The sequence below is a fragment of the Grammomys surdaster genome, unplaced genomic scaffold (genome assembly GCF_004785775.1).
Source record: "Grammomys surdaster isolate TR1022 unplaced genomic scaffold, NIH_TR_1.0 198, whole genome shotgun sequence".
Classification (NCBI taxonomy): Eukaryota; Metazoa; Chordata; class Mammalia; order Rodentia; family Muridae; genus Grammomys; species Grammomys surdaster.
In genome coordinates, this window is record NW_021604643.1 from 94538 (window position 1) to 121985 (window position 27448).

Sequence of the window (27448 nt, forward strand, 5' to 3'; positions counted from 1 at the left end):
AACAATGGAAACCCAAGAAACTAAAATGAGTGGGTACAGTTCAGGTTTGTTTATTTTCTATATTAAATTGACAACTGGAATTCCTTATATTCTTGGATTCTGCCAATCTTCACAGTCTTCAAAGGCTTTGAAAAGCTTATATGATGTGCCTTTGAACTGTGGTCAACTAAGCTGCTACATTTAGAATAAACAACAACCGCTATCAGTTACTATTTTAGAAAATTTGGCTTAATATTGTCAGTCTGTTGCTACCAAACCTTTAGTATGCAATACTCGAAAGTACATTCCTTAATGGTATTTATGACAACAGATTGAGGTAAGCATGTGCTGCTTGTGTCACAGAGCTTATCAGACATCACTATATAGGGAATCCTCAAGAGTGATACTACTTTCCCTATATAGTTGGCAAAAAAATTGAGCAGAGGGAAGTTCATATGTTTTTTCAAATGAAAGTACTGATCATTTTAAGCTGTTATGTATGTATCTGAGATCACAAAGACAAATATAAACATTACTTTATAAGTAGAAAATGTAATATTCTATGAAATGAATATTCATATATAACACAATATAAGTGTTATATTACATATAAGATATATAAATATTATATACTATATAATACAATATTCTCTAAAACTGATATGTCTTGTTTGTCATCTCTAAAATGAGAAAAATAACAATTGTAAAGATTTTTTCTAATAAATATATTTGGCTTTAATTTTCCCTTTAATTATTTTTATTGTGATATTTATGAATCTCAAACTCTGTTTAAAAAGTTGCAGTGACTCATCTCATGCAGTGGGTGAAGCACTGGATGAAGGTTGGCCAGTGTGTTTCTCTTCTCGTAATATCATTTTTATGATAGGAAAAATATTTACCATAAGGGTAGAGAAGAAAAACTTTTTGTCTCAAGCTTTTGCTTCTAAGGTTCCAACATGCCTGCCTGTTCTTATTCAGAGTAGCCTTTCTTAAAAGATTATTCACTTACAGAGAGTCAAGCCATGTGATAATCAATTAGAATGTGGGCTTTGTCAAGGGCCTCTCTCAGGATATACCTGGTAGCAAGTTTGCCTAAATTTTTGCTAATTGAATTTGATTTATATTTATTAAATAATTCAACAATGGTGTTTGGTTCTAACTCAGCAGAGAGGTACAGTGTAGCCAAGGTCATTGTTCAGTCCCAAGAGAACAGCACTCAGGAGTGGCTCTACTAGCACTTGGGACAGTCAGCTCTTTTCCGGGAAGTTTTCCTGTTCACTGTGCGGTGTGCAGCAGTGTCTGTTCTTCTGCTGTTTAGAGAGCCACATAGACCCACAGCTCCCCACCTTGTTATAATAACCTGTCTCCAGATAAAGTCTACATCCCCTGTGGGGATGTGGGGAAGTCCCTCAGGTTGAGGATCACTCTTATAGAACAGGATCCAGAGGCAGGAGTAAGCTCAGAATCACAGGATCAAAATCTTGAACAACAGGGCATAACAAACCATGACCAAAAGCTGTGCAAGAGGAAAAGGTGGCTTTTGAGTAGGAAAGACAAAGACATTCCTATTTACAGTAGATCTAATGACACAGAAGAATACCCAGAGCTGCTGGGGAATGCTTGGCTTTTCACAGCTAAAGGAAGAAGCTTGTCAGAAGTTTGCCAGAACAGGACTTTCAAGAAGCACTTACAACATCATATGTCAGAGAGAATGAGGACACTGCAGAGTACTCAGGCGTGCTTTCCTGTTTAGACTTATAGAATGATGGCTGAGGTGAAAGATTGATTATGAGGGAGAAATGAGAGAACTATATATGGATTTCCAGGAGGTTTAAGAATTGTAATAGCATACAGATTGTAAAAGCATACAGATTGAAGAAAGCAAACAATTGATAATATTGGCTAATTTTTCTTTTTCTTTTTCTTTTTATATGGTGTGCATGACCGTGCAATGTGTACAGAAGTCAGAGGCTGACATTAGGTACATTTTACTATCATTTTCTACTCGTATTATTTATCTTGATAAACTGTCTCTCTGAACCTAGAACTTATAAGTTTGATGACTCTGGTTGGTCACCTTGCCTTGCGAAATCCCTACCTTATCTCCTGAACTTTGGGGTTAAATATTGGCTATCACACACATTCAGTTTTTATGAGGGATCTGGAATTTGAACCCTGAACTTCACACTTACATGTCCAGTGCTTTATTCACTGGGACATCTCCTAAGACCTTTCCATGTTTAATTCTCAGTATGCTTCCTAAACTATATCTAGACATATAAACAATTTGATCAACATAAAACAGAATGACTTCTTTTTTATTGGGAATTATCTCTTTATATAATGAGATGAAAGTAATATCCTCTAGCAAAGTGTATAACTAAGAGATAAAGTTAACTATTAGTTTTAAGTAGGATTCTTTATTCTTGTGTTGGACATAATTGTTTTTTTGTTGTATACTTGCCTGAGGGCCTTGATTTATTCCTGTGGTCAGAGGATTTCCAAGAACATATTTCTTAGCTCGCTCAACACTCCTTCTCACAAACTCATCATAAATTGACTCCTCAACAAAAATCCGGGATGCTGCAACACAACATTGGCCTTGATGGTAGAACACTCCTTGGTGTGCAAACTCAACAGCAAGGTCCACTGCAGGGAAAACATTTACATTAGAGAAGATATCTTTTCTAAAGCATACATGTGTATGTGTGTGCACACACTCACACATGTCTAAATCAAAGTAAAAATTTAAAATCCATTTGTTTTCAGATGAAAAATAATGATGTAGCAAAAAGAAGAATCACAGATTCGACATATCCTGAGTCTTAGAAGCCAGGTGACTTCTAAGATAATCTTAATGATCTTTTTGTTTACAAAGAAATATTAACAATGAAAAGATTCTGGAAAGAGGTGCTTGTACAGCTTAACACAGCCCATACTAAGAATGTAGATTTGATTATAACAACAAATACCAATACAAATAATTTTATAACTCTTTCTAAGGATCATGATGTTTATGACTACTTTTAGATTCAGGTTTTAGCTGAATATAAAATGAAATCTGAATTATTCACTGACTAAATAATTCCAAAAATTCATATAATTTTATCAATGAAAAAAATGTATCTTTCTGAAAATATCAACAAAACCCATTAGTATTCAGAATTATCACAGACCATATGAACCTTATTCCAGGCAAGACACTTCCAAAATATATCTAGAGCTTGTGTCATACATACCTACAAACTCATTGCTTACTTTATAGAGTACAATGTGTGTATGGCTTTTATGGAAATATTGTTGACTCTAGTGAGAAGCGTGCATATGCCAGTTTTATAAATGGGGAAGATTTTATTCAATATTTTAGAAATAGGGTGTCAATTTGTGAGCCAATTATAACTGCTTCAGTAGTAGTGAGGAGATTTTCCAGAGTGATAAACTATGAACTTCGCTGTGTATTGAATGATAAACAGAAAGTAAGCTCTAAAATCTCGGTAACAATCACAACAGTGACAACAGCAAATTCCATGCATCATTTGTTTTTCTAAGTCTCATTGAAAGAACAAGTACAGGAGTGCCTGACCATGAATTTCCGTGAAATTAGCCTGGTTAGGAAGTAACTCAAGATTTCATTTGTTAGTAAACCAGAATGATTTGGAATATTATGGATGGTAGTCAAATCCAAATGATAATTTCACATATTTCAACTTACTAACATTAGTTGGAAATGAAAAAAATACTTAAGCAAGGTCTAATATTCTTTTGGCTATCCTCATATACTAAGTGAAGACAGAAAGAAAAATATGAAATGAATTTCTGATAGGCAGACTCCTGCTGGCTCCAAATGTCTTAGGTATCTCATGTACTCCACGGAATTAATGATATAAAATATCAAAAACAGATCCTAAATTTTAGATGCCGAACATTTGTACTATCACAGATTGACACTGGGAAATAGCAATCTATTCCAACCCAGGACGAAATCGTATCTGTGCTTAATTTATCTACATTATGGAACAATTTAAAAGCATCCCAGAGTCACCACACACTCTAGTTAATTCCTTTCACCTTGAGAGAAGGTCATTTGTAAGACTCTAGGTGACTGTGTGACAGTATCAGGCATCAGAGGAAGGTAAGATGCTAACAAAGGACTTATACTCACAGTCAGCATCTGCAAACACAATGCAAGGGCTCTTTCCCCCAAGCTCCAGGGTGACTCTCTTCAGATTGCTTTTCCCTGCAGCTTCTTTGATTAATTTGCCAACCTGAAATCAAACATCGCAAAGAAGGAAGCTTAGCATCTTCCCATGTAGATAGATTCATGTAATACTTTCAATTTATAGGACTTTGTACCACCATTTCATTCCATTAGGAAGAAACATTAAATGGTGCTATTCAAGATTTGGCATCTTCAGATGTAAAAGCTTCCATAACCAAGTATGTAAACATGAGACAAATCATAAAATGCCCATGGTCAAGAGAGCAGACACAGTTACCTAGAGAACTGACTTTCATGACAGGACGGATAAAAATGATTTTTCATTTTTATCACAACTTCCTCTCTGTGTTTGTTCAGAAATAACCCTGAGTACCTCGTGTATTGACTTCTTGTCCCTTTAGTGACATTCAGAGAACTCTGTATTTCCTTTGTTTGGGCAAATCTTTTAGCACAGATTTTCCTTCAGCTCTTCTCTGATGACTCTAGGTGGTGATGACTCTTTTTCCTTAGTCTCCCAAAGAAGGACATGAAAACGCACTTGAAATTCCCCAAATGGTATTCTACATATCTGCAAAAACTTTCTCAATAGACTGTCCTTTTCTCCTTCCCTGTGTGTTTATCATGGTATGCTACTGTTAGTGGATTTCAGTAACCTTTCCCTCTTATTTCCTTGGTGCTATGCATCTGTTTCTCCTACACATTTCGCTGCACAGAAAAAGACTGGCTCTGAGCTCTATGTTCTTCCTGCCCTTAGCTGGAATCCTGCCATTCTACTATCTTCTTTAATTCTAGTCCCTTCATCTAAAATAAGGCATTGCTTTCATTTTATTTTACTTGCTGCTTTTGGATTCTTTAAAGGTTATTTTCTAAATAACACTTCTTGTTTTCCATCTCTAAAGCCAACTTTTATAATTACTTGTACACTAAGATCACGTTCTATTGAAAAAAATGTTTACCTTGGTGACTAGATGTACCCATCATATTTTGCGTTTTTAATCCTCTGGGTCGCTTGTGCTACTCTACGAGGGTGGATTTTAATGAAAAGTTTCTCTTGCATCAGAGTGTCGAGATAATATCTATGTTGTTACTGCATTGCTATTATTGCTATTATTCTGCACCACATTACGGAAAAGATAATCATTTTACTAAAGTTTACCTTTTATTAACAATTTTATGAGTCTAACTTTAACTCCTGATAGCAGATGAATAGAAATAAATCAAAAACGCAGTAATGTCCCAGTGAAGCCCTGACTCAAATTGATCTTCCCTGCTTTTCTTTCATGCTACCATCTTTCTTCTTTCTTGTTCTGTCTTTTATTTGTGAGAGTGATCTCCTTGTAAGTCAGTCTGGCTTCAACCTTATGAACCTTCTGTTTCTCTTCCCAGGTTGGTGTAGTTGCACCATGTTGAGACTTTAGAGTACAGTCTTTGTAACTATTTTCATTTAAGAAATTTTGATTTTCTATATTAAAAATGTTATTATTTTGGGTTCCCTAGTCAGTTTAGTGGAAAACTTCTAACATAGCTAACTTTTGTCCTGGTAGATGTAGTATGACCAGAACACATTTTCTAAAGCTACACACAACAAAAACATGGCTGGAAAAGCTGGTTAGAAATGTGAGTGTGGGAAAGCTAGAGAGATGACTCAGTGGTTAAGAGCACTGGCTGCGCTTCCAGAGGTCTTGAGTTGAAGTCCTAGCAATCATATGGTGGATTACAATCATCTATAATATGATATGATGACCTCTTCTGGCATGCAGGTATACATACAGATAGAATGCTTGTATATATAGTGTAAACAAATAAATAGTATATTAAAATAAAAAAGAAATATGAGTGAGGAATAAAGATTTTATATATATTTCAAATTCAGACAATTTGAAGATTGCTTGAATTTTATCAGAAATCAATCACATAATTTTTATCCTATAATTTCATTCCCTTACTCTGACAGGTAAAACATGAGTTTCCCAAAGAGGATTGTGAGAAAGGCAAAAATATGAACTGTTCATCTTCCTGTTGCATTCCATGTGAATCAGAGGTACCCAGTGTTTGGACGAATCCTGTTTTTCCTCACTGGGGCTTCTAAAATCATGTTTTAATTTTGCTATTTTAGAAGTAGTTGTACACCATCCTGTGGCTAACCTTGAACAAAGGAGCCTTGAGAATGAGATAAATCCTCAAGGATGCACGTGCTCATGATTACGAATCTCAGGCAGTGGGAACACAAATGGAAACACTGTTGAGTTCAGGATTTCTGAGAACTTCAGATAAGAACACCAAGGCAGCTTGGGAACAATGGGGGTCAGGTTCGAGAAGCTCGTGTCCACAGATGACCCCAAACCCGGGAAAGTGAGACAGTGACAAAGGACATTTATTTACTGGCTCTCTCTCAGAGTGGTACTAGATGTCTTATTCTACTGCTTCTCACTTTTACTTTGTAAAACTGAGTAAAACAGATGTTAGGGTCTCTATAATCTTCAAATAAAGAAATTAAAATTTGGCAAAGATACTTACCTTTTAAAGGCATAGTACTTAAAGGGTTATATTGGAATTTGAGCCCATATGTTGCCTGTTTTTCTAATTTCTGTGTTTTATTGGGAGGTAGGGAGGCATATAGAGTGGCCTCAAAATGGTCCATAGCTCGGGGTCAGTCAAGACAGTTAAGCGCTTATGCTGCTGCTGGGATCAGTACCAGAAGCCTTCAGCAAGGATGGACAAGAGAAATGAACATAGGTTTTAGACCCAGAAATATTGCAGAGGGTGGGAAAACCCAGGATTCTATCTGCCTGCCTTTCCCTTCTATGACATTAACCTACAACACCATCATAACAGAAGTTATCAGTGTGTCATCCTCCCATCTTCCTTTCCCCCATGAAAAATGTTGAGTACAGGGATTTTTTGTTGTTTTTGTTTTTAATCATATTTCAGTCAGAGATTTGTTTTTCACCGAGTACTATCTTTCTATTATCCATGACAAACAAAGAAAATGTACACTAGAGGGTCAAAAATAGAATAAGGATAGAATTTAATGTTTTATCAACTCAACTCTCTGTGGCATTTGATGAAATACTGAAGCAACTAGCTATGATTATAAGAAAAACCAAATCAACCTCAACTTATTACAGAGAATGTTCTTCTTGCTTTTCAGTTCTCAAGTAGTTGAAACCATTCGTCAGCAACTCCAGCAATTTCTAGCACCCATCTAGCTTCAGGGGAGTTTTCCTTTCCTTGGTTTTCTGAACATATCCAATCACCTTCTTAATCCTGTTTATTTCTTGCAGGTATTGGCAGCTTATTTTTCACACATGCCAATGAGGCATGCAGTCCGTATCTTTTCATGTTGAATAGCTAATCATGTGATGGTCATATAGGATAACTCAAATATGGCTTTGCTGGAAATAGAATTAAGTTCTATATTTTCTTTCTGTTTATGATAGAAGCTCATGAAATATTCAGAATTCTATCTTCCAAGCCTTTTACTCTCCCTCCACCTGCCCCTTTTTATTAGTGCTCATGGGCTGTTGACTGTTTTTCAACTTTGTATCTATCTATAGTGATGCTAGGCACACTGATAACTGAGGCTCTCCAGCAGAGCCATGGAAAGAAGCAGAATTTTTCTCCCTTTTAGGATATGCTGGATAGGCGGTCCCAAAAAGATGCTAAAGGTGAAACTCTACTATTTAATTTTCTTAATCTACAGGTTGTATTTAATTCGTTCACATAAATCATTATGCTTTAATTTATATTATTTATAGTATACATATTGCCAGTCATCTGACAGAGTCAGGGTCTAAATTTCTAAGAGATATATAGTAATAAAAAACTGAACACTGTAATCTTTCTGAATTAGCAATAGGTATCTTCTTTTATCCTAAATTCAACCAGCTGTGCTTGATAAACATATTTTCAAAGATTTAATAAGTAACAAATCATTGACGTAACTTCTGTTCTACAAAGTGTTGGCTGAGAATAGTTGTAGAAAATATGCTTGTTTTCATATGAGATATTCAGAGACTGGCCCTACCTGTGTTGATCCCGTGAAGGCCACCTTGTCGATGTCCATGTGAGAGGAGATGGCTGCCCCTGCAGTTGGCCCATAACCAGGGACAATGTTCACAACACCAGGAGGAAATCCTGCCTATAAGCAGCCAGCAGATCGAGAATTTAATTCACAACAGAGGTGGGTACATGACTGAAGCTATGTTCTTAGTCTAACTTTATGAGTTTTTCCTCTCAAGAAAATTTCACTTACAATATTTACTCATTATTATCTCTTAGTCTACATGAAAATGTACTCAAAGGGGATATTTTATTTCTTCCAAAACCCTGAATCCTTTCAGTGGATCACAGTTCTAATGATTAGTTGTGCCAAATGTCAGAAGGGGAAATCCTAGGACCCAGAAAAGTGTGATAAAGTACATAGACATTTGGTATCATCAGCAAGGCTAGAAATGTAAAGGTCATATTTTCAGTTTTCCACTGTTGACTTTTCAGGAGATCAGTTAAGTTACAAATCCCGAATGGTATGGTTTGATCAGTAAAACATCACATAGGCAAAGCCTCTCTATAAAGTATGAATGTGCCAGACTGATTCATATCCCACCGCATCAAAGACAGAGCATTGATGGACATATTAATGTTCTTGGTATTTGAATTAAAAAGCCTCATTTTAACAAAACTTTTATCCATTTTAGTTTGAAATAACAATAAACCTTAAAAGATGTTGTTTTGTATTTTGAAATTCTAAGTTGTCATTTTGAGGTTTTGGTGTAATATTAAGGATGAAAACCAATAATGTTTTAAAGAAGTGAAACCACACATTGGGTTAATTACATAAAAGCCTCATGTTCTCTGCAGTTTGAACAGAAAAGAAATTGATACAAACAACTGGATCTATTCTTTGAATAATATGGCCCAATATTTCAACAAGTATACCATTACAGTTGCCTCCAACCCTCCGCCACATTAAAACTAAAATAACTGAAGAAATTTACAGGAGCAACCTGGCCAGTTATAAGTGCGGCAGTTGTCAACAGATTCTTTAGCATTTGAAAGAACATTTCATTTCCTCCTGAATTATGTTCATGAGACTTGAACAATATAAGTAACGGATTACAGAGTGACTTGCTACACGCCACTGAGTTGGGCTTCCTGCCATTCTTTAGGTGAAGAGACATTTGTGCTGACTGACAGACTTCCCCTTCCTCAGTCATCTGCATGACTGAGCAGGAGCCATGTGTGAACAGCAAAGCACACGGCCTATGTGAATGACACCTGTAGGTAAACCAGGGACCCAGAATCTGCCTGCATGTCTAGACTCAGAAAACTTACCTCTTTTATTAAAGATGCCATGTGAAGAGCCGTGAGTGGGGTTTGCTCTGCTGGCTTGACAACCACGGTGTTCCCACAGCTAAGGGCAGGGCCGATCTTCCAAATGAACATAACTATTGGAAAATTCCACTAGAAAGCAAAATTGAAAAAAAAATGGACACTTTACAGTTTATCAGACCACAGTTTCTAGAGCAATCTGCCTTGATAGATGTTGAATAAAAACTTGTAAGTTCTGCATACTTATCTGAAACATCTCACTTAGGGTCACTGCTAAAAGCAACTAATACATGATAAATGTTCAAGATTCACCACATAAAAGGGAACAGACAAACACTTCCAAATTTAATCAAGTGCTGATATTTTGAATGTTTTTTCTACAAGGAAGAATACTTTATATTTTTGTATATAAATAAGCATATTAGAAGTTAAAAAGATATGGCATTCTCTCTCCCTATATTTCCCCAGAGTCCCTTTATTGAATTTTCCTAATTATAATACCTTTTAATATATTTAATGTTAGGAGACTTGATTTTTCCTTTTTGAATTTGTGAGACTGAAACTAGGCCATGGATATATTCAAATTGTTTTGCACAGCAGAGAGGTAGGCTCAGACCAGGGCAAACAATATTGTTAAAGGCAAAGGAGGTTCACATCCAGACGGTGAGTGCTTGAGTTTAGAGCCTCATAAACCCTCTGGCCAGCTGTAAGAAGTGAGATAGGCAACCACTTCCCTGCTTATGTATTCACTACCCATGAGTCCTGAAAAGGGTCCTCACTACTTTAGATGGATGTCTTCTGAATTCATCAAGAAACAGTGCTGGGGGATAGCACAGGCCTGTGTGAGACCCAGGGTTAGATCCCCAGAACTACAGAACAAAACAGTGGCAGCTAACGCTTAGAGTGACGTAGATTTGCTTGAGAGTTTAGAAGTAATGAGCACTTCTGTTAAATACATTGATACGTTCAGTTTCATTAGACAAGAGTCATTGTCATTCCAAAAAAAAAAAAAGTGGGATGCTTCACTATGTTTTAATTTTGTCTTTTAAATTATATCAGCTGTATACAGTCAGTGTCAAGCTCAGAGGAGATCTGGTTCCATTCATAATTTGATTTTCTGACAGAAAAATTTTGAATACCCAATCCTGATTTCTTTCTTCCTCTTATTTTTATTCTTTAATCTTTCTTTTTACAGTCCAGTCTTTATCCCCCTCCAGGTCTGACCTCTGACTGTTAGACATCCCATACCTCCCCCCACACCCCATCTCCAAGAGGATGTCTCCCCCACTCCTCCCACTAACACCCCACCAGACCTCCTCACTCCCTGCGGCCTCAAGTCTTTTCAGGGTTAGGTGCATCTTCTCTCACTGAGTCAAGACCTGGCAGTCCTGATTTCTAAAGACTGCAGGCCACACATTTTTCCAAATTTTATGATGATCATTATTTCCACTTCAGTTAAAAGATATTTTCTAGTATTTTAACAATCTTGCTGTAGTTACTATTCATGGTGAGCAGTTTCAAGGAGGAGACAGAGTGCTGGAGGTGACAAGTACTGCGATGTCTCACTGAAATGGAGTCCCAGCACAGATGAGCCATGATAAACCTTTGTCATATACTTATAAAGCACAGCTCATGAAACCAGAGCATCGCACAGTTTTCAAAGCAGTCCATGCAATCAGCACTTATGGCTCATGTGATAACATTGAAATGCCCTCCAAGGGAGGCAGTCATGCTTGTAGAATTTACATCACACATAACCATCACATATACTTCACTTGTATGGGAATGGGCTTCATCAACAAATCAATGGAGTTAGCCATTACTTTGCCCCCATTGGGAGTCATGAAAGAGAACTTACAGGGATGATTTGGCCACACACCCCAATAGGTTCACGTCTTGTATAAGTGAAAATGTCTCCATCTGGAAAACAGAGCAGACACACATTAAAGGCAAATGTGTTGTGCAGGTATGGCCGGATGATATGAGATCGATGTGAGAGTAGCCACACACTCAGCAGCAAAAGGGAAACAAAAGACTCTATTTACATGGCTCATAACATGAACAATGGAGTCCTCAAATGGCAATTTTATCCTAAAAACTTGGGTATGTGTGCCAAGATGGGAGAAGATCTGACAAGCAGTTAACTCCATTTCTTGTATTCAAAATGGTTGTCTTCTACATCAGCTTGTTCATGGTACAGAAAGGAGCTGGGAGATGAGGGCATCTCTCCGTAAGGTGCAAATGTTTCCAATGTCTCAAATTTCCCAGGGTCATGAACCTTTAACATGGCGAATAGTTTTAAAATAGTAAAAATGTAAGCAGTGTTTCTACTGCCTTGAAATTGTTAGGTTTGTGTTTGAGTGAGTATGCGTGTGTGTGTGTGTGTGTGTATTGTTGTTGTTGTTGTTGCCTACTAAGTGCAAATGCAGTGCTTTTTAATCTAAGGGAAAAATAAAACAAACAAAAAAAAGTTTGAAGTGGCATGGTTCTTTTCTGGATTTGGCCAAGTCCTGTGCCTTACTCTGATGTGATTACCCTGGGAATTTTGTTGTCCTGTGTTTTGTTCTGGCTTCCACAGTAGCTTACTACTACCACAGCAAGTACTTTTCATGTCAGAAACCACAGGTACTTTAAAGAATTTCTTCTCGGTTTCCTAAGACTGGAATAAGAGCCTCAAAAGAGCCCCCTTTATGATTCCTCCATGTTCTCATTCTTATCTTCTAACTTCCTGGTGACCACCTTCCATACTGAATCCTCCAGTTAGATTGGCAGTGCCCATCAGGGACAGAACTTGAAGTGGATTATTTGAGTTCCTGAAGTCTTTACAGTTTTAGATATGAAACTCAGCCTCCACTCCATTCCCAAATTGATTATTTTTCACTTGAAATATTTTTCATGCATCTGTTCTGCTACCCACACACTGAGTAATGCTTACACAATCACTTCCATGCACAGTTCCTAACTCAGCTAGTAAAAATACTCTCATCTTTATGGTCTTTAAAATATGTTAATATAAATTAGTTTATTCTAAATACACTGAGTTTAAAAGGACACAGATTAGCATACCTTCCTCTTTCTGGACCATATAGTTTCTTTAAAAAACCCTATATTATAGGAAGGGTATCAATGTTGTTATGAAAATGAAGCATAAATCACTAATTTGAGTAGTTGGCTTTGGACAATTTGAGCACTTTGACAACTCCCTTGAATTTTTAACTGAATCTATGATAATTGTCTTAGTACTGTCTATTTTCTACATAGTTTTATTTTCTGCATAATTAATGGATACAACTTTAAAAATGTTGACTTTTAATAGAAATTCCCTCTTCAGAAAGGTGTTTATTCAAACTCAAGAAGAAAATAATGTTTGCCTTACTGTTTGACATCTTTATCAGAATTTGAAGTATCATTGTGATAGTGGCCTGGCCTCTGTCACCATCTCCGTTATTTTTCCAAGTTTACTTACCACTCGGTATTGTTTGACCATGGATCTTGTCAGCCCAGCCTGCACAGTACTTTAATGCTTTTATGCAGCCTTCTAAATCCGACAAGTATGCACTGGCAAAGACTTTCCCACCATTAATTGCCTCCATTGTCTAAAAAACCAACACAAAACACAGTCAATAATTGCAACCAGAATATTAGATTAATAAAAGTGCTCCATGGAGCTATAGAGATGGCTCAGTGGGCTGATCCCCCACCCTCACTGTGGACATCATGAGCTGCTGTTCCAGAAGAGCCAGTTTAATTTCCTGCATGATAGCTTACAATCATGTACAACTCTAGTTATGTGTGATATTATGCCTCCTTTCTGCCCTCTGAGAGCAGCAATCACACATATGATGCATAGACACATATGCAAGGCAAACATCTCTACACATGAAATCATATAAAATAAAAAAAATGACCATATACTCATGTACATATGAGTAGCACATTTGGACTAAGAAGTTTACTGAGAAGAATAAAGGAAGAATGTAAAAGAGGTGGTAGGTGGCATGGTGGGAGGAGAGGGGGTTGGGAGGAAAGAGTTGTGGATGGATATGATCATATATATTTTATAAATGTATGGAATATTATAAGAATAGAAAGCAAATTAAAAATATATGGTCAAGATTTTCAGTAGCCAATATTTAAATATGAAAGAGACCTTTGTAATCATAAGAAAGCTCAAATCATCTTGATTAAACTCCTATTTTTAAAACAGAGTCAAATAACTTTTCTTATGGCCACATATCAAGATCCTGGTAGGGGAGGTAGTAAGATTCTGGTTGTCTGACCCTTGTGCTCTTTCTATCACTTTCTGAGTCCCTTTCAGCTGGGCAACGTCTAAGCACTAGGAACAATTTTACAGGTTCGCAGCTGTGAATGACTCGTAGTCTCCTTGCCATCTAACAAGAGTTCTAACAGGATTGTACTTATCACCAAACTCTAGAGACAATTCAGTGTTTGCAACTTCTCAATGCCTGTTTAACTATTATCATATTCCACGCAGACAGAAAACTCTATTCATCCAAATGGAGCTCCTACTGCTTTCTCCATGGATTTTCCTCAGCAGTTTTCAATGATAATTCTGAAGTGCAGTCAACATGGTAACAACTATTTGAGTAATCAGACTATACATTTCCAGACATTCTGACTTTGTAGTATCTTGTCTTCCTCCTCTTTTCACTCTGGTTATACAGGTCTCCTTGGAATCCCACATTCTATGAGGTGATCACCCAATAGCTAAAGCTTTCCTTTTCCAGTTTATATTGTACACTCCCTGAGAATTTATACCCATGAGATTTTCTGTGTCTGTTTTTTATTCTCTTCAACGTTTCAAGGTGACAGAGGCCGTTAACACTCTTCATGCCACAGACAAGTGAGAGAAGCTATGTTATCTGCTTTCTTCCTATATAACACAGAGGATCCTGTGGTTTTATTGCAACAGCTACTGATTGTATTTTCCCCCCAATTTTAAAAATTTCAGCAAGTTTGAGAAAAGCATGATTATTTACAAATAACTGGTAGTGCTTCCAGTAATATAAAGATCACAAGTTAGTTTGAAATCTAACTGGAAACCATGATGCTTTCAGTTGGCTTCATTAAACAGGGACACAAAAGACAAGAAAATATGTCCTCATCTGTATTCTATACTGACATATCTATCCACAGAAATGAAAAGAAGCATAGTGCCCAAAACAGAACCACGATTTTATTCAACATTAAACCTAGATTCTGTTTGTGAATTTTTTTACACCCAGTGAAAACAAAAATCACTACCGTTTGTCATGACATTGTGAACAGATATCTGGGAGGAGAAGGAGCCATTGTAAAAATATTTTGGTTTGATATACTACAATTTAATTTAGAGTAGTATTTTGGCACTTTCAAGAGATTCATGAATATTCCCTAGAAAGACATTGTGATCAGTGAGTCTGAGAAATCAATGATATTGTTAGAGGAACATTTACCATGTCAAGGGCTCTGAGAAGTTTTAGAGAAAATGCAGGATGATTGACCATGTGTTCTCTTAACCAAAGTAACTATCTGGCCAGTTGAAACAGTGAGTGCTCTGGAGAGCTATCTCATGCATCTGTTGTTGGCATTGGTTAATACTCACAGCCAGCAGCAGACGATCTCTTTCTATTAAGTCAGCCAGCTTGTTCAACAGGCGTCCCCTCTCTGAAGCATCCATGGTGCGCCATGGGGAGCCAATCTGGAAAGCTTGTCTTGCAGCCTTTACAGCTTTATCAACATCAGCCTGGAAATTACAGATCAATTGATTCAGGATATTAAAGATATTAGATGAGCAAACACAGCAACCTTATGAACTTAGTCACAGTTCTTACAAACAGAAGCTCCATTAGCCCAAAGTCCAGAGCATTTACACAATTAACAATCTAGTATGTTATCATGGTTTCTCTTGATTAATATTGAAGATCCAGTTGTCTATCAAATAGTTAAATGACTAGATATGCCATATTTTAATAGATGTCACTTTATTCTAATAAAATTGGACATTATTTTATTTTAAATAATGTTCTAGTTAATTTAGACACATTAGCTTATTTGATTCATAAATAAAGGAGATAGTCTCCTTTACCAAATTAGGACTAAAGTAGCAAATTAATGTCCTTTCACATTGTACCTCATTAAAAATGAGGGCTCATCATATACATACTGCACTGGTTTGCATGTGAGATCTGACTACAGGCTCAAACGTTTTAACAGTTGTCACACAGGTGTTAGCACTGTTTTGAGATGGTGTGAGTGAGGCCTTACGGGCATAGGGACTGAGGGGTAGATATAGGCATGGCATGGCACATGGGTTATAACCAGGATCCAATGGTGTCTGGAGATCTGTGATTTCTGGTCCAGTAAGACATGAGGAATCCTAGCACCACACTCCTTCCACTGTGCTCTCTTCCCTGCTTTCACCATCACTAGAAATTTTACCCTTTCCAACTGCGAGCCAGCATACATCCTTCTTCCTTACAGTTGCTTCTGTCAACTATTTTGTATCAGATAAGAAAAGTAAATGGCATGCAGACCCTTGTGGATTTGGTCTAACGCTGCTTGTATTGTGTTAATCTAGTCCCCCAAATTGCATCTGCATGTAAGAAACTGAGGAAACCCTGCAGTAAGTTGGTTTTGATTGGTAAATAAAGTTGTCAGCAGCTAATGGCTGGACAAGGAGCCATAGGTGGGACTTTTAGGATTCCTGGGCAAGGGAATGAGAAGAAGGAGAGGGATAGCTGCCATGCCAGGGAAGGAGGAGAGCCACCAGGTCAGAGAGGCGCAGAAGACAGAGAGATATATGACATGTAGGCACCAGGGACTGCAGCCAAGGGGGCTGCAGGTCTGGGCCCAGGGTAGCAAAGATGGAATATATATTTTAGTAATAACTTAGAAATATGGGAGGAGGGTACTTTATCCATGTAGAGGTTAGGAAGTGGTCCACCCATTGAGCTGTTTAAGGCATATCCAATATAAAGGGTGTGTGTGTGTGTGTGTGTGTGTGTGTGTGTGTGTGTGTTTCATTCAGGAACCCGGAACATTGAGGTGGGTAGTGAGGAACACCACTGCCAACACCTTCCTTCTGGGACCAGTTCCACTAATTCTGCTTTTGCTCTTCCCACACAAAAGGAATGAGCACACAGTTACAGTAACAGCCAAGTTATTATTTACACTTTAATTCGAACTTGGTGAGAGTAGAGATGCTTTACAGTCTCCACAGGCCACAGAAGATAACTGCTAGTTGAGATCCTGACTGAGCTGGCCCCAAAATACTTTTCTCCGCATCAGTAAAGGAATGAAATAGAATGCACAACCTATCTCATCCACAGCCAAATTATTCACCAAATCTCCATGAGATTGTTCCCTTCCCTACCAATAAAATGAAGAACAAATTTGTCCTGTAATATTATTTGGAAAGAACGATCATATATATATATGTTGAAATTAAGGTGGGATAAAGGAACGACTAAAAGGTCTTGCTGCCAGACCTTACATCTCGAGTTCTATCCCTGGGTCCACATGGTAGAAGAAGAGAACCATCACCAACCTACTGTCTTTAACCTTCACATGGAGGTATGATACCTGTACATACACATGTGTGTACGTTTGTGTGTGTATGTATGAGTGCATGCACATTCATAGTAAATAAATATTTAAATGCAATTAATATTAAAAATTTTGCCTATAAAACTAGTATTTTCTGGAACTGCATAAATCCTACATGCCAGTGGATCACATCTTTATTTAGGAGACTAAATTTTTCTTTAGAATTAGAATAGCTGGAAGGAAAATGCCCCTATAGTTTTCAATTGCTTATATTTGGTTGAACCTCAGGTTCACCTTCACCTTAGAGAGACACAGAAGGTCAAATTAATATTATTTTTCCTCAGAAAGCATTCCATAAGACATCCAAGACTTATATCTCTGCAAACTGAATTGGAAATAACTCATTTCATAGTACAATTGCTCCTGCATTTATGACAGCTACAGCCTGAAAATTCCATATATTAAATGCATGTAAGGCACTTCACGTATGAAACATCAGAGCCTAATCTAAACTGCCTAATATGGACTGTATTACTTAACAAGTATTTCATGCCTTGTTTCATGTTGAATTCAATCTGCTGTAGTGGCTTACCCATAGGCTTGTGTGGCTGATGGAGATCCCCAACAGCATCCCAGGAGACTACTGTACTGTGAATCATAAGCCTGGAAACAGTTCAATTTCAAAACAAAATGTCCAGTTTCTATTGAATGTGTGTTGCTTTCAAGTCTTAGAAAAGTTGTAAAATTATCAGTCCAAACTGTATAAATTGAGGATGACAGTCTGTGTTTATGAATGGTACAGGAAGAACCTTTTTTAGTTGTACATTCTGGTTTGAACAGGTCAATGTTGAAAACTACACACAGATTATCCTTTTGCTATGCTTCTTTACACACTAGTGTCAATTTTTTTCTAAAGAATGGTGAATATGTGTAATTATATATGTAGTTATTGCTTTGTTCTGTTGAAAACAATGTATAGTTTAGGCATCATGTTGATCATATTTTGGCTTGTTATTGGACATTTTTTTTTAGTTTTGTTTTAAAACACATTTCCTAAGCTCTTCCTAAGGAAATTAAGAGATCACTGTTATGGTGAAGAAAGAGCAATCCCCTCAAACTAATAGAGCTTTACTTTATGATCTATGAATACTATGGCTTTTAAACACACACACACACACACACACACACACACACACACACACACACATCTGTGTTAAGACAGACCCATGAGACACAGCTCCTGCATGGATATTTCTGCTCAGTGTTATGTCGTTGGACTTTGACAAATATGAGCTGTATTGAGCCTCATGCCTTCTTCGACAGATGGATAAAAAAATGGTTTTGAAACAAACCTTGGCATTTGAGAAACCCTCTTACACAAAGTTCATAAATAATTGTATTCTTATGTTTATTTTCTTTATGTTTATGTTCTTTTTGGCCATGGCTTTTCTTCTTTCAGATGTGTTTCATCTTTCAGTATCAGAAAGAGAGTAAGGATGGTGAATTTTCAGTGAAACAACCCCCCTTTTTGAATTCTGATTTCCCCCTTTTAACCATGTAAGAATTGAGAGATCCAAACATCCATCTGTTTATATAGCATTCTAACTATAAGTCAGATAACGAGAGGACAGTGAGGTGAAGATTTTGTACTGAAATATTCATCAAATTGGAGTAACATACAACCAAATATCACTTTATCATATAAATTCATGAGCTTTCCTTGGTATTCATGAAGAACTGCTCCCCAAGTCCCATAAAGATAACCTAGAATCATATATGCTAAATTTACATAAAATTTTCATAAAACCCACAGGCCTTTTAGATTAACTCTAGTTTTCTTCTGGTACATAAAACAATACTAGGTATAGTTGCTATACTTAATTATTTAGAGAATAATGGCTAAGAAAGCCTGTGAACTCTGTCTTCACAGCTGTGAGAGACCTCATGACATCATCCATGTTAGCAGCTACCCATTCTGATCCCATGAGTTTAATTTACAAATATGGAACCTGTACATGCCGATGGACCACTCTATTCTACAGTGAAATACATTGTGTGAAGTCCATTCCTCTTGTTCAGGAATAACAGCCTCACATATTCTATGTGACAGACATGCTAAATGCTCACTAGATGGAGGCAACTGTGATCCTAAAAGACAAACCAATGTCAAGGTGGCTACAGTATCCTAGTCTGTTCTAGCACAGCGTTCCAGTATTTTCTGCTCTCTCCTACATAGGCTTTGTTGGGTATTGTTAGCAGCCTCCCATTCATTATCTTCCATAGCCTCTATCTCCATATGGATGCCAGACTAATATCCTTTGAAGGCAAGATCTTTATTGCCACAATTATTGCTACAGATAGTATCATAAACCTTTCCTATTTATAATGGTAAGGAAGTGGAAGCAACTTAGGTGTCCATCAATAGATAAATGGTAATAATAGAATATGCAGTTGTAAAGAAAAATAAAATCAAGAAGTCTGCAGGTAAAGGGATGGAGTTAATGTGTAGAATATTATGCAAAGATCTCTCAAACTCAGAAAAAATTAGAATGTTCTTTTTCATGTGCAGATCCCAGCCTATAAAGTATAAATAAATGCTTATATGTGGACAGTTGTGTGTATATAGAATAACATTTATAAAGGAGACTAAGAAAGAGTAATGGTAGTGAATGTGGCAGCAGAGAAGCCAGACACAGGACACGCGGTCATAAAGGAGGACAATAGATAACTCTTTTTTCTAGTTTCAACTCTGTTGTGGTCTTTTGTGTTGGATAAATCCACAAAAGTATAGCTGACTGTGAGAGTATAAAACCCGAAGTGAAGTTCATGGCTTCAGAATTGCCCTTCTACATGTGTGGAACTTCACTGAGATGCATCTTTGGGGCTTGGGAAGTTTTTGTTTGAGCGATGGATTTACTCCAGCTGTGCATTATTGTTTTTCTTTGTGAGTTCATCACAATAAAGTGATTTAAGAACGAGGGAGGGGCTGTAGTCTCCAGGCACAAAGGCAAGCTCTTTACAGCTCCCACGTTACTGTTACAGTTAAACATCATGTTCCTTGTTTTGTGGGTAAGTAGTTTATGCTTGTGAAACACAGCAGGAAGTAGAGGCAAACTTTGATTCTAGATCTGACCTCCATAGCTACTCTACTATCTCAGCAAGATAGCCTAACACAATTAATTGCTTTAGGTATCAGACTCATTATTCTCTGAATTACAGATTGTAAGACTTCTTGCTATTCTTTATTATTTAATACACATTCTATATTTAATTGTTTTTAGCTTCTTATAAATCTAACACGTTATGTTATTATCATATAAAGGTGTGCACTATGCTGTATGTAATTTATGATTATTAAAATTTATATAATAATCATATTTGAACTGATTTCATTACATAACAAAACTTTTGCATTACCCAATGTACTAATCTCATACAAGTTTTTAATATGTTTTCATTATTTCAAAGTAGACATTTTATTTATTTTAATTCAAGGACTGACATTTCTAAGATTTTTTTTAATTAGTAAGACAATAAGATTAACTGGGATTTTCTATGATCAAATCCTGGTGCCTAGGGAAAGTAACATATTCCAGTTTTAAGACAGAGCCTGCAGGCTGAATGCATACAGGCAGTTTTAGTGAGAACCAGAATTCAAGGGCCTCCAAGACTAACTGGTAAAGGTCCAAGTCCCTCCATCTCTCTTACAATACCCATATATTAACTTCACTCAGAGATGGAGAAAGTGATAATCAGATTAGTTTTCTTTCACACCTGTCTACAGCACTTACTTTAATGGCCATTTAGTTTTATCCCTCTAATTATCAATTAGCTCACACCCCAGAATTAGTCAGTGGTTCCTAAAGGAGCCACTGAAGTGAAAAGAAAACCCTTCCCACCCATAGGCTCACTTCACTTTTTAACATGCGTTTGCTCTGGCTACTGCCCCACCCTTGTGATACCATGAAAGACAGGATGTAGCCTATTGGCAGCCCCATTTTGCTGTGAAGGTAATTTCAAAAACCAATCTTTAACCTGTGACGTAATGAGTCAGTCCAGCCTATCAGGTTTCTTGTGACTGTGTACTTTACCAGGTTAGGTCCTTTCACTAAGCCATGCTAGCCACTCTTCATTAGATTCCTCACAAATTGTTTCAGCATCAACTATTCTAAGAATGCAAGTTGTTTAATAATTCCAAAACAGGATACAGATACAGGAATGTGGTAATGAAACAAGCTCTTGCTTTTCACTGACAATTACCTTAAAGGAACCATTTGTCCAGCCAATCAGACTTGCACTGTGACATGACCTGCAGCTTGGCTGGCTATGAATTAACTTCGTTGATCTCTTCTATGGGAGGGGCAGTTGTCACAAAGCACAGAGCAGATCAGTGCTCACTGGCAAGGTTGCTGGGATGGTCACCAGCTTTCTCTTATGCAATTTAGGAAGAAGAAAGACCTCACTGATGGCCCCAGCAAAGTCTCAGCCTGGCTCACAAAGTTTTTACTGAACCCAGGCAGAAAATTTTGTTTTCCTCATGACACCAATCCCATTCTCAAAAAAAGATACCCATAGGAGCTAAGTATTCAAGGTTTCATGTTAAAGCATCAAGAATGTGAGTTTTTGTTAACTGCTATCTACAGATTAATAGCCTTGAGTATAATTTTTACCTACATAGAGAAGTCATAGACAGTGGATGGGCTCTTAGTTTACATATGTCTATGTCTTACTGTATGTGCGGCTTATTTTTCTGTTTCTTTCCATTCTTTCTGGAGATAGTTAAATGATACTGTGTGGATCTCTAGAAATCTCACATAAGTAAAAAGCATTTGTTATTCCATTTTTAAATGTAGTGAACATATTCTCTCTTCCTTCTAGGATCAGCTTGGAGGCTTCTGAACCACTTGTGGCACAGAGCCATCGATGGTAATTATCTCTGTCTAAGTTTGGCTCTCCAGAAGTCCATGAAGATTCACCAGTGACTAAACCAATAGCTGTAGCCATCCACTTGTGTACTCCTCTAAACCCTCATTTCCTGTTATGTACCCTCAGACATTTCAACAAGGGCATCACAACACATTCTGGAGAAGAGAAGCTGAGAAACTACATGAGGAAGAGTTGAGTAGAGTCTTCTCTTTTATGATACATAGAAATTAACTCAAAGGGACCAGCAACCCAAATGGAAACACAAAACTACTATTCTATGAAGAAAAATGGGCAAAAATAACATCAAGATATCGTACTAGACAATGATTCTCCAAAGTAAAACAACTAAAACAAAAAACAAAGTAAACCTGTGTAGTTTCAAAACATAATTTTGCAGAGAAAGTGGATAAACAGGTAACCTGCAAGGAAAAATGTTAGATGGTTTATCTGATAAATATTTGATTTCCAGATTTTGTAAGAGACTAATATAAGGAAAAATCTTCTAACTAATCTACTTTAAGTGGAAATTATTTAAAAAATAAAACATAGCTTTTGATGTGTTACAGCCATCAAGAACATGAAACTATGTTCACGCTGCTGGTTGTTAAGTGAATTCCAAACAAAATGATAATTGACAGATATAGTCTCCTATTCTAATCCTAAAGATTGTTAACAAAAGACAATGTAAAATGTACTGTTGGGACCGTGGGAGAAATAAACCTTTACATACATTACTGGAAATCTGATTTCACACTTTTGCTATGCAGACTAGCATAAAGATTCCTCAAAAAATGAAAAATATATAATTTATACAAGCAATCTATCCTGATTCTGATCATACAAGGAGACAAAACAAAACAAGTTAACCAAAGAGATACATTCTACTCTTACAATTAGTTCGGAATTATTCATATTAACCAACATATTAAACTAACTCAAGTACCCATTAGGGGATAAAAAAATAAAGGATGTAATGTGATAGAAATATACGCAGATGGAATCCTATCTCTGCATCAAAATCATGACACTGAAGGACATTACGCTAAATGAATCAAGTGAAGAATATAAAGACTCTGCATGGTTATAATTCACAGTGAAATTCATACTGTAGAGATCAAAGACGAAATGTACTCCATTATATTACTGGAGCATAATGTGAAGAACAATCAAAAGTAAATAATGGGTGAAAATGATTGTTCGTCATAGCTCCAAACATACACAACTGAAGAATGGTGAGGAGATGTAAATGTAATTACCCTGATCTGACTATTATAAATAGCATATGTATATCAAATTAATATGCTTTGTCTCATAAATACATATAATTGTTGTTTTATTATTTGGTTTTGGATTTTTTTTTGAGAGCAATAAGGTCTCTTGAAATAGCACTGGATGTCCTGAAGTTCACTATGTAGATCAGACTTGACCGTAAACTCATAGAGATCCTCCTGCCTCTGCCTTCTGAGTTCTATTCTTTAAAAGTATACGTCCCAAATTTAAATGCTAATGATAACCCTTGAGAAAAAAACACAAATTATTTTGTTTCATATCCATTGTTTCTAAAACTCTGCTACTCCATCCCCAGCTAATAACATTAGCAGCAACTGAAAAGTATTCTGGAGTGCCAGTTTCCAGGCTCACTCTAATGTGGAAAGGTATTTTGAGAAGTGAGGAAATCTGCACTTTTATAGGCTTTCTAGAAATTCTTGTGCCCACCAATTCTCAGAATCTCCACTTACGTTAGTAACTAGCTAGATAAATACTAGATTCCCAAGATATGAAGTGTGGGTTATATAAAAATTCAAAGCTTGCCAGAATAGAAGAGTTTCCTTGAAATGCACAGTGTACCAGTACTTGATTATATAAAAGAAGATGCATGATTGGTCTGGAAATTAAGGACTTCTCTCTGACCTATCTTTATATATTTTATTTAGCCCTCCAAGAATTTCCTTTTTCCTTATTTTACGTGAAATGAAATAGGAGATGGAACAGAGTGATACAAATGGGGAACCCATGAACTCTCACTATGGAGTGGCTTGCCAGGAACCACTCTGGAGCACCACTGTGGGGACAAGCACAGAGCAGTGAACAGGCGTCAAGCTGTGGGAAAAAATGGGGCACTGGGCAGACAGAAGTTGAAATTCTCCTTTTGATGAAGTGGCCTAATATGAGTTCATAGGTAAAGGTTGTGTAGCATTATAAAGGTCTTTTATGATGGACTTCCCCCAAAGCACTGAGAAGCACAGGGAAGAGACCCATAGGGTGAAGTCTTTAGTGCACGTGCAGAATGGATCTAGAGAGCAGACTACAGAGGCCATCCTTGTTCTCTGTTTATTTCCTGATCTTTTGTTTGATGTTACATTCGGAGACCTTGTCCTTGAAGGACCCGATCTAACTTTGTGTCCATATTACTGTAATCTGAACCCTTAGCCTTCACAAACCCACAAAAGTTCTGAACCTAAGATCCGTGGCTGAGATACGGCGGTGTGGCTTCGTAAATATCTTAATATTTGTGGTCACAGGGAATGAGACTGAGCTTATAAAGGGGCAGACAGTGACAGGGTCATGTGATTGCCAGTTAGCTGAAGCCCAGTGTCAGGAATGTTATAATCCTTAGGTTTGCTGACTCCATCTTTTTTCATCTTATGTTACAGAGATTTAAAGTTTAATGTTTTCTCAATGGCTACTGAAGGGTAACTTTTTCAAAGTAGTCCTGGAGGCACATATATATTTTACATGTGTGTTCAGATGAAGATTCTGAGGGTTTTCTGGTTCTTGTTCCTATTCAGTATTTGCCACTTCACTGTTACTTTTATAATAAATAGTGACACAGTGGAACAGTAAACCCACCACAACACTCATCCTGCAGCCATAGGCTTTGACTTATCACAACAATGATGCTGATTTTGAGAGCCAATAACACTGTCAACTTGAATGAATTAGTTAACCTTGCTATTCTTCTTCTTTATTATCATCTGGAAATTCAGCCAGAAAACAGAATCTTCTTTTGCCCCTTTTGTTAGCTACAGTGTAATCAATGTGAGGTGACTCATGCTATCATTCAATTTGAGCATGATTGATAAGTACTAACTTTACGACTTGTGTGTTCAGGGTACCATTGGCTGTTGGTATTCTTGTGTATATATTCACATGGCGCCTAGGTGTACATGTTGGGTGTCTTCTTCAATGTCTTTTTATGATACACTTTCATATACAGTGTCTCTCTGAATCTGGTGCTCACCGATTAGCAAGATCAGCTGTTCAGTAAGCCTGGTGAATCCTATATCTCTACTGCCCTCACTCTGGGCTTATAGACATTGCCACAAATTCTGTCATTTTTTTTTTCTGAATCTTTTAAATTATTTTATTTAATTTCATCAAATTAGTTACATAAAATAATACTGTAATTTATAATTGTGAATATTAAAAACAAAAATGCTATGAGACATTCTATAATAAGTTTGTGATTCAAAATATTCTTTACTTATTTTTTATAGTGTTACAATTATCTTTCTTCATGTAAGTTTTTCTATGTCAGGATTTCATAAGAGAGGATTTCTTGGCTATAATTATTGGGTTACTAGAATGTAGATTACTGATCAGACATTTTTCCATAGTTAATGCAAATTTACATCATGTTTATTGTTTGAAAACTTCCTTTAAAGTTTATAAATCTTTGTAGTGAACACTTCTCTGTATTATTTTGGTATGTCCTCCTTCGTGAATACATCTTTGTATATCAAATAAGTTACTTTAAGGATGATACATTAATTAATCTAAGTATAGAATTTCCTTTGGATACATTGAAAAAGTATTAGAAACATTATCATTTTCAAATATAATTAATGTTATTATCCTATAACTTGAATATGAAATCTCATTTTTCTGAAATTGTACATTTTAAAATTTCTTCTCCTTTATAATTATAGGTTTACTTCTGACTTGTTCTTCAAAATGTTGTCCACTGCAATTGAACCCTATTATTAAATATGATAATTGAAAGAATATTGATTAACCAGAGCATCATTTTGTACTCAATTATTATAAAATAAGTTGCAGTGTTTTTTAAGAGCTTTATAATGTTAAATATTCATTATTTCATTTGTGTAATATTTTTGAGGGTGTAGGATGTGTAAAGAATCCTCTCAATCTAAAAATGAATGTTTTTAATTGAAATAGAAATTGAAATTTCATCTAATCCATTTTTGTTGACTATTACATATAAGCTAGTGATATTATAAACAAATGGCTTTTGTGTGGATGGTAAAGTTCTAACTCAAACCCTTAAACTTGTACAGTAAGTGTTTTATACATTGAGCCATGTCCATGACATAAGAAAAACACTGGACAACAGAAGATTTAGCCAATGCCAGAGCAGCCATGTTTTCATGTTTTTCTCTGAACTTGTGGTGGGTTTTGAGCTCATAATAGTGAGAAACAAACACTCCTGTTGTAAAGTGGAGCTGCAGGTGCTGGGAAACTTACCTTGTCCCCTTCTTCCACATGGCAGATGACCTCCTCAGTTGCAGGGTTAATGACGGGAAATTTCTTACCACTCACTGAATTATGCCATTCATTGTTTATAAAGATCTGTGATGATAAAGAGAAAGCAAATAAAAATACTTAAATATGCCACAAGTTTGAGGATTTTTAAACTGATGTTGAAGTACTATATGACATCTATAGCTTGCACATCTTGCCCTGTCTCAAAATGTCCACCGTTTGCTGTATTTATCATATAATAAACATATACACCCATTTATGCATACTAAAGTAAAAAAAAAGTGTACCAAGTGGTTTTTCACCTTGACCTTTGGTCCCACAATCCCTGAGCTCAGCCCATACATTCCCTCATTGACTTCCTTAGTTAACATGTCCCCCTCTGCTTCCCTTTCCTTCATAAGTTTCTCAGCTGGACCCTCACCATTTTCTTGTTATACTTCAAACTAGTTTTACAGCATCTTCTCATGACCTGTTCACCAGCTGCTCCAACTGAATGTAATTTCTTTTGTTCCAAAGTAACACATCAATTACCTACTACAAAATTAGTAGGCTCTGTTCTGTATTAAAGTTAGAGACATACAACCTATGAGATTGAAACCAGTCAGTCATTATAGTCAGCCTTAAAGATTAGCATAGAATTCACTCACTTTCAATAATTCTACTTTTTTCTGCCATGGGGATTGCATTATACCTCAGATTTTTGATGGGCAAACTAAGAGATCAAATAGCCCTCAATATGTAGATAGACTCATAATTCCATGCCCTATTTTGACAACTGTAACTTCACTTAGAAATAGCTCAACACTAACTGCATTTTGTTATGCCATTAAGTTAACCAACTAGTTCCTGCCTAAGTTTACATCCTTAGCTCATTGAGTTCTTAGTGATATGCCTGCCATGGGTGACTTCTGGCCCATGATCTCTTTTGGTTCAAAAGTTGTT

At 36.6% G+C, this 27448-nt stretch overlaps 1 protein-coding gene across 2 annotated transcripts in view; it reads right to left on the reverse strand.

The window, feature by feature from the left end:
• The window catches only part of LOC114623391 (retinal dehydrogenase 1), a 132027-nt gene that overhangs the window by 10670 nt on the left and 93909 nt on the right, over positions 1-27448 (reverse strand). For both annotated transcript variants that reach the window (XM_028770063.1, XM_028770062.1), the window contains 8 exons: positions 26489-26593; positions 15135-15275; positions 12996-13125; positions 11388-11449; positions 9533-9661; positions 8226-8339; positions 4142-4244; positions 2444-2628 (listed from right to left, as the gene is read on the reverse strand). In XM_028770063.1, the coding sequence (XP_028625896.1) occupies positions 2444-2628; positions 4142-4244; positions 8226-8339; positions 9533-9661; positions 11388-11449; positions 12996-13125; positions 15135-15275; positions 26489-26593 (969 nt within the window). The remainder of the gene's footprint in view (positions 1-2443; positions 2629-4141; positions 4245-8225; positions 8340-9532; positions 9662-11387; positions 11450-12995; positions 13126-15134; positions 15276-26488; positions 26594-27448) is intronic.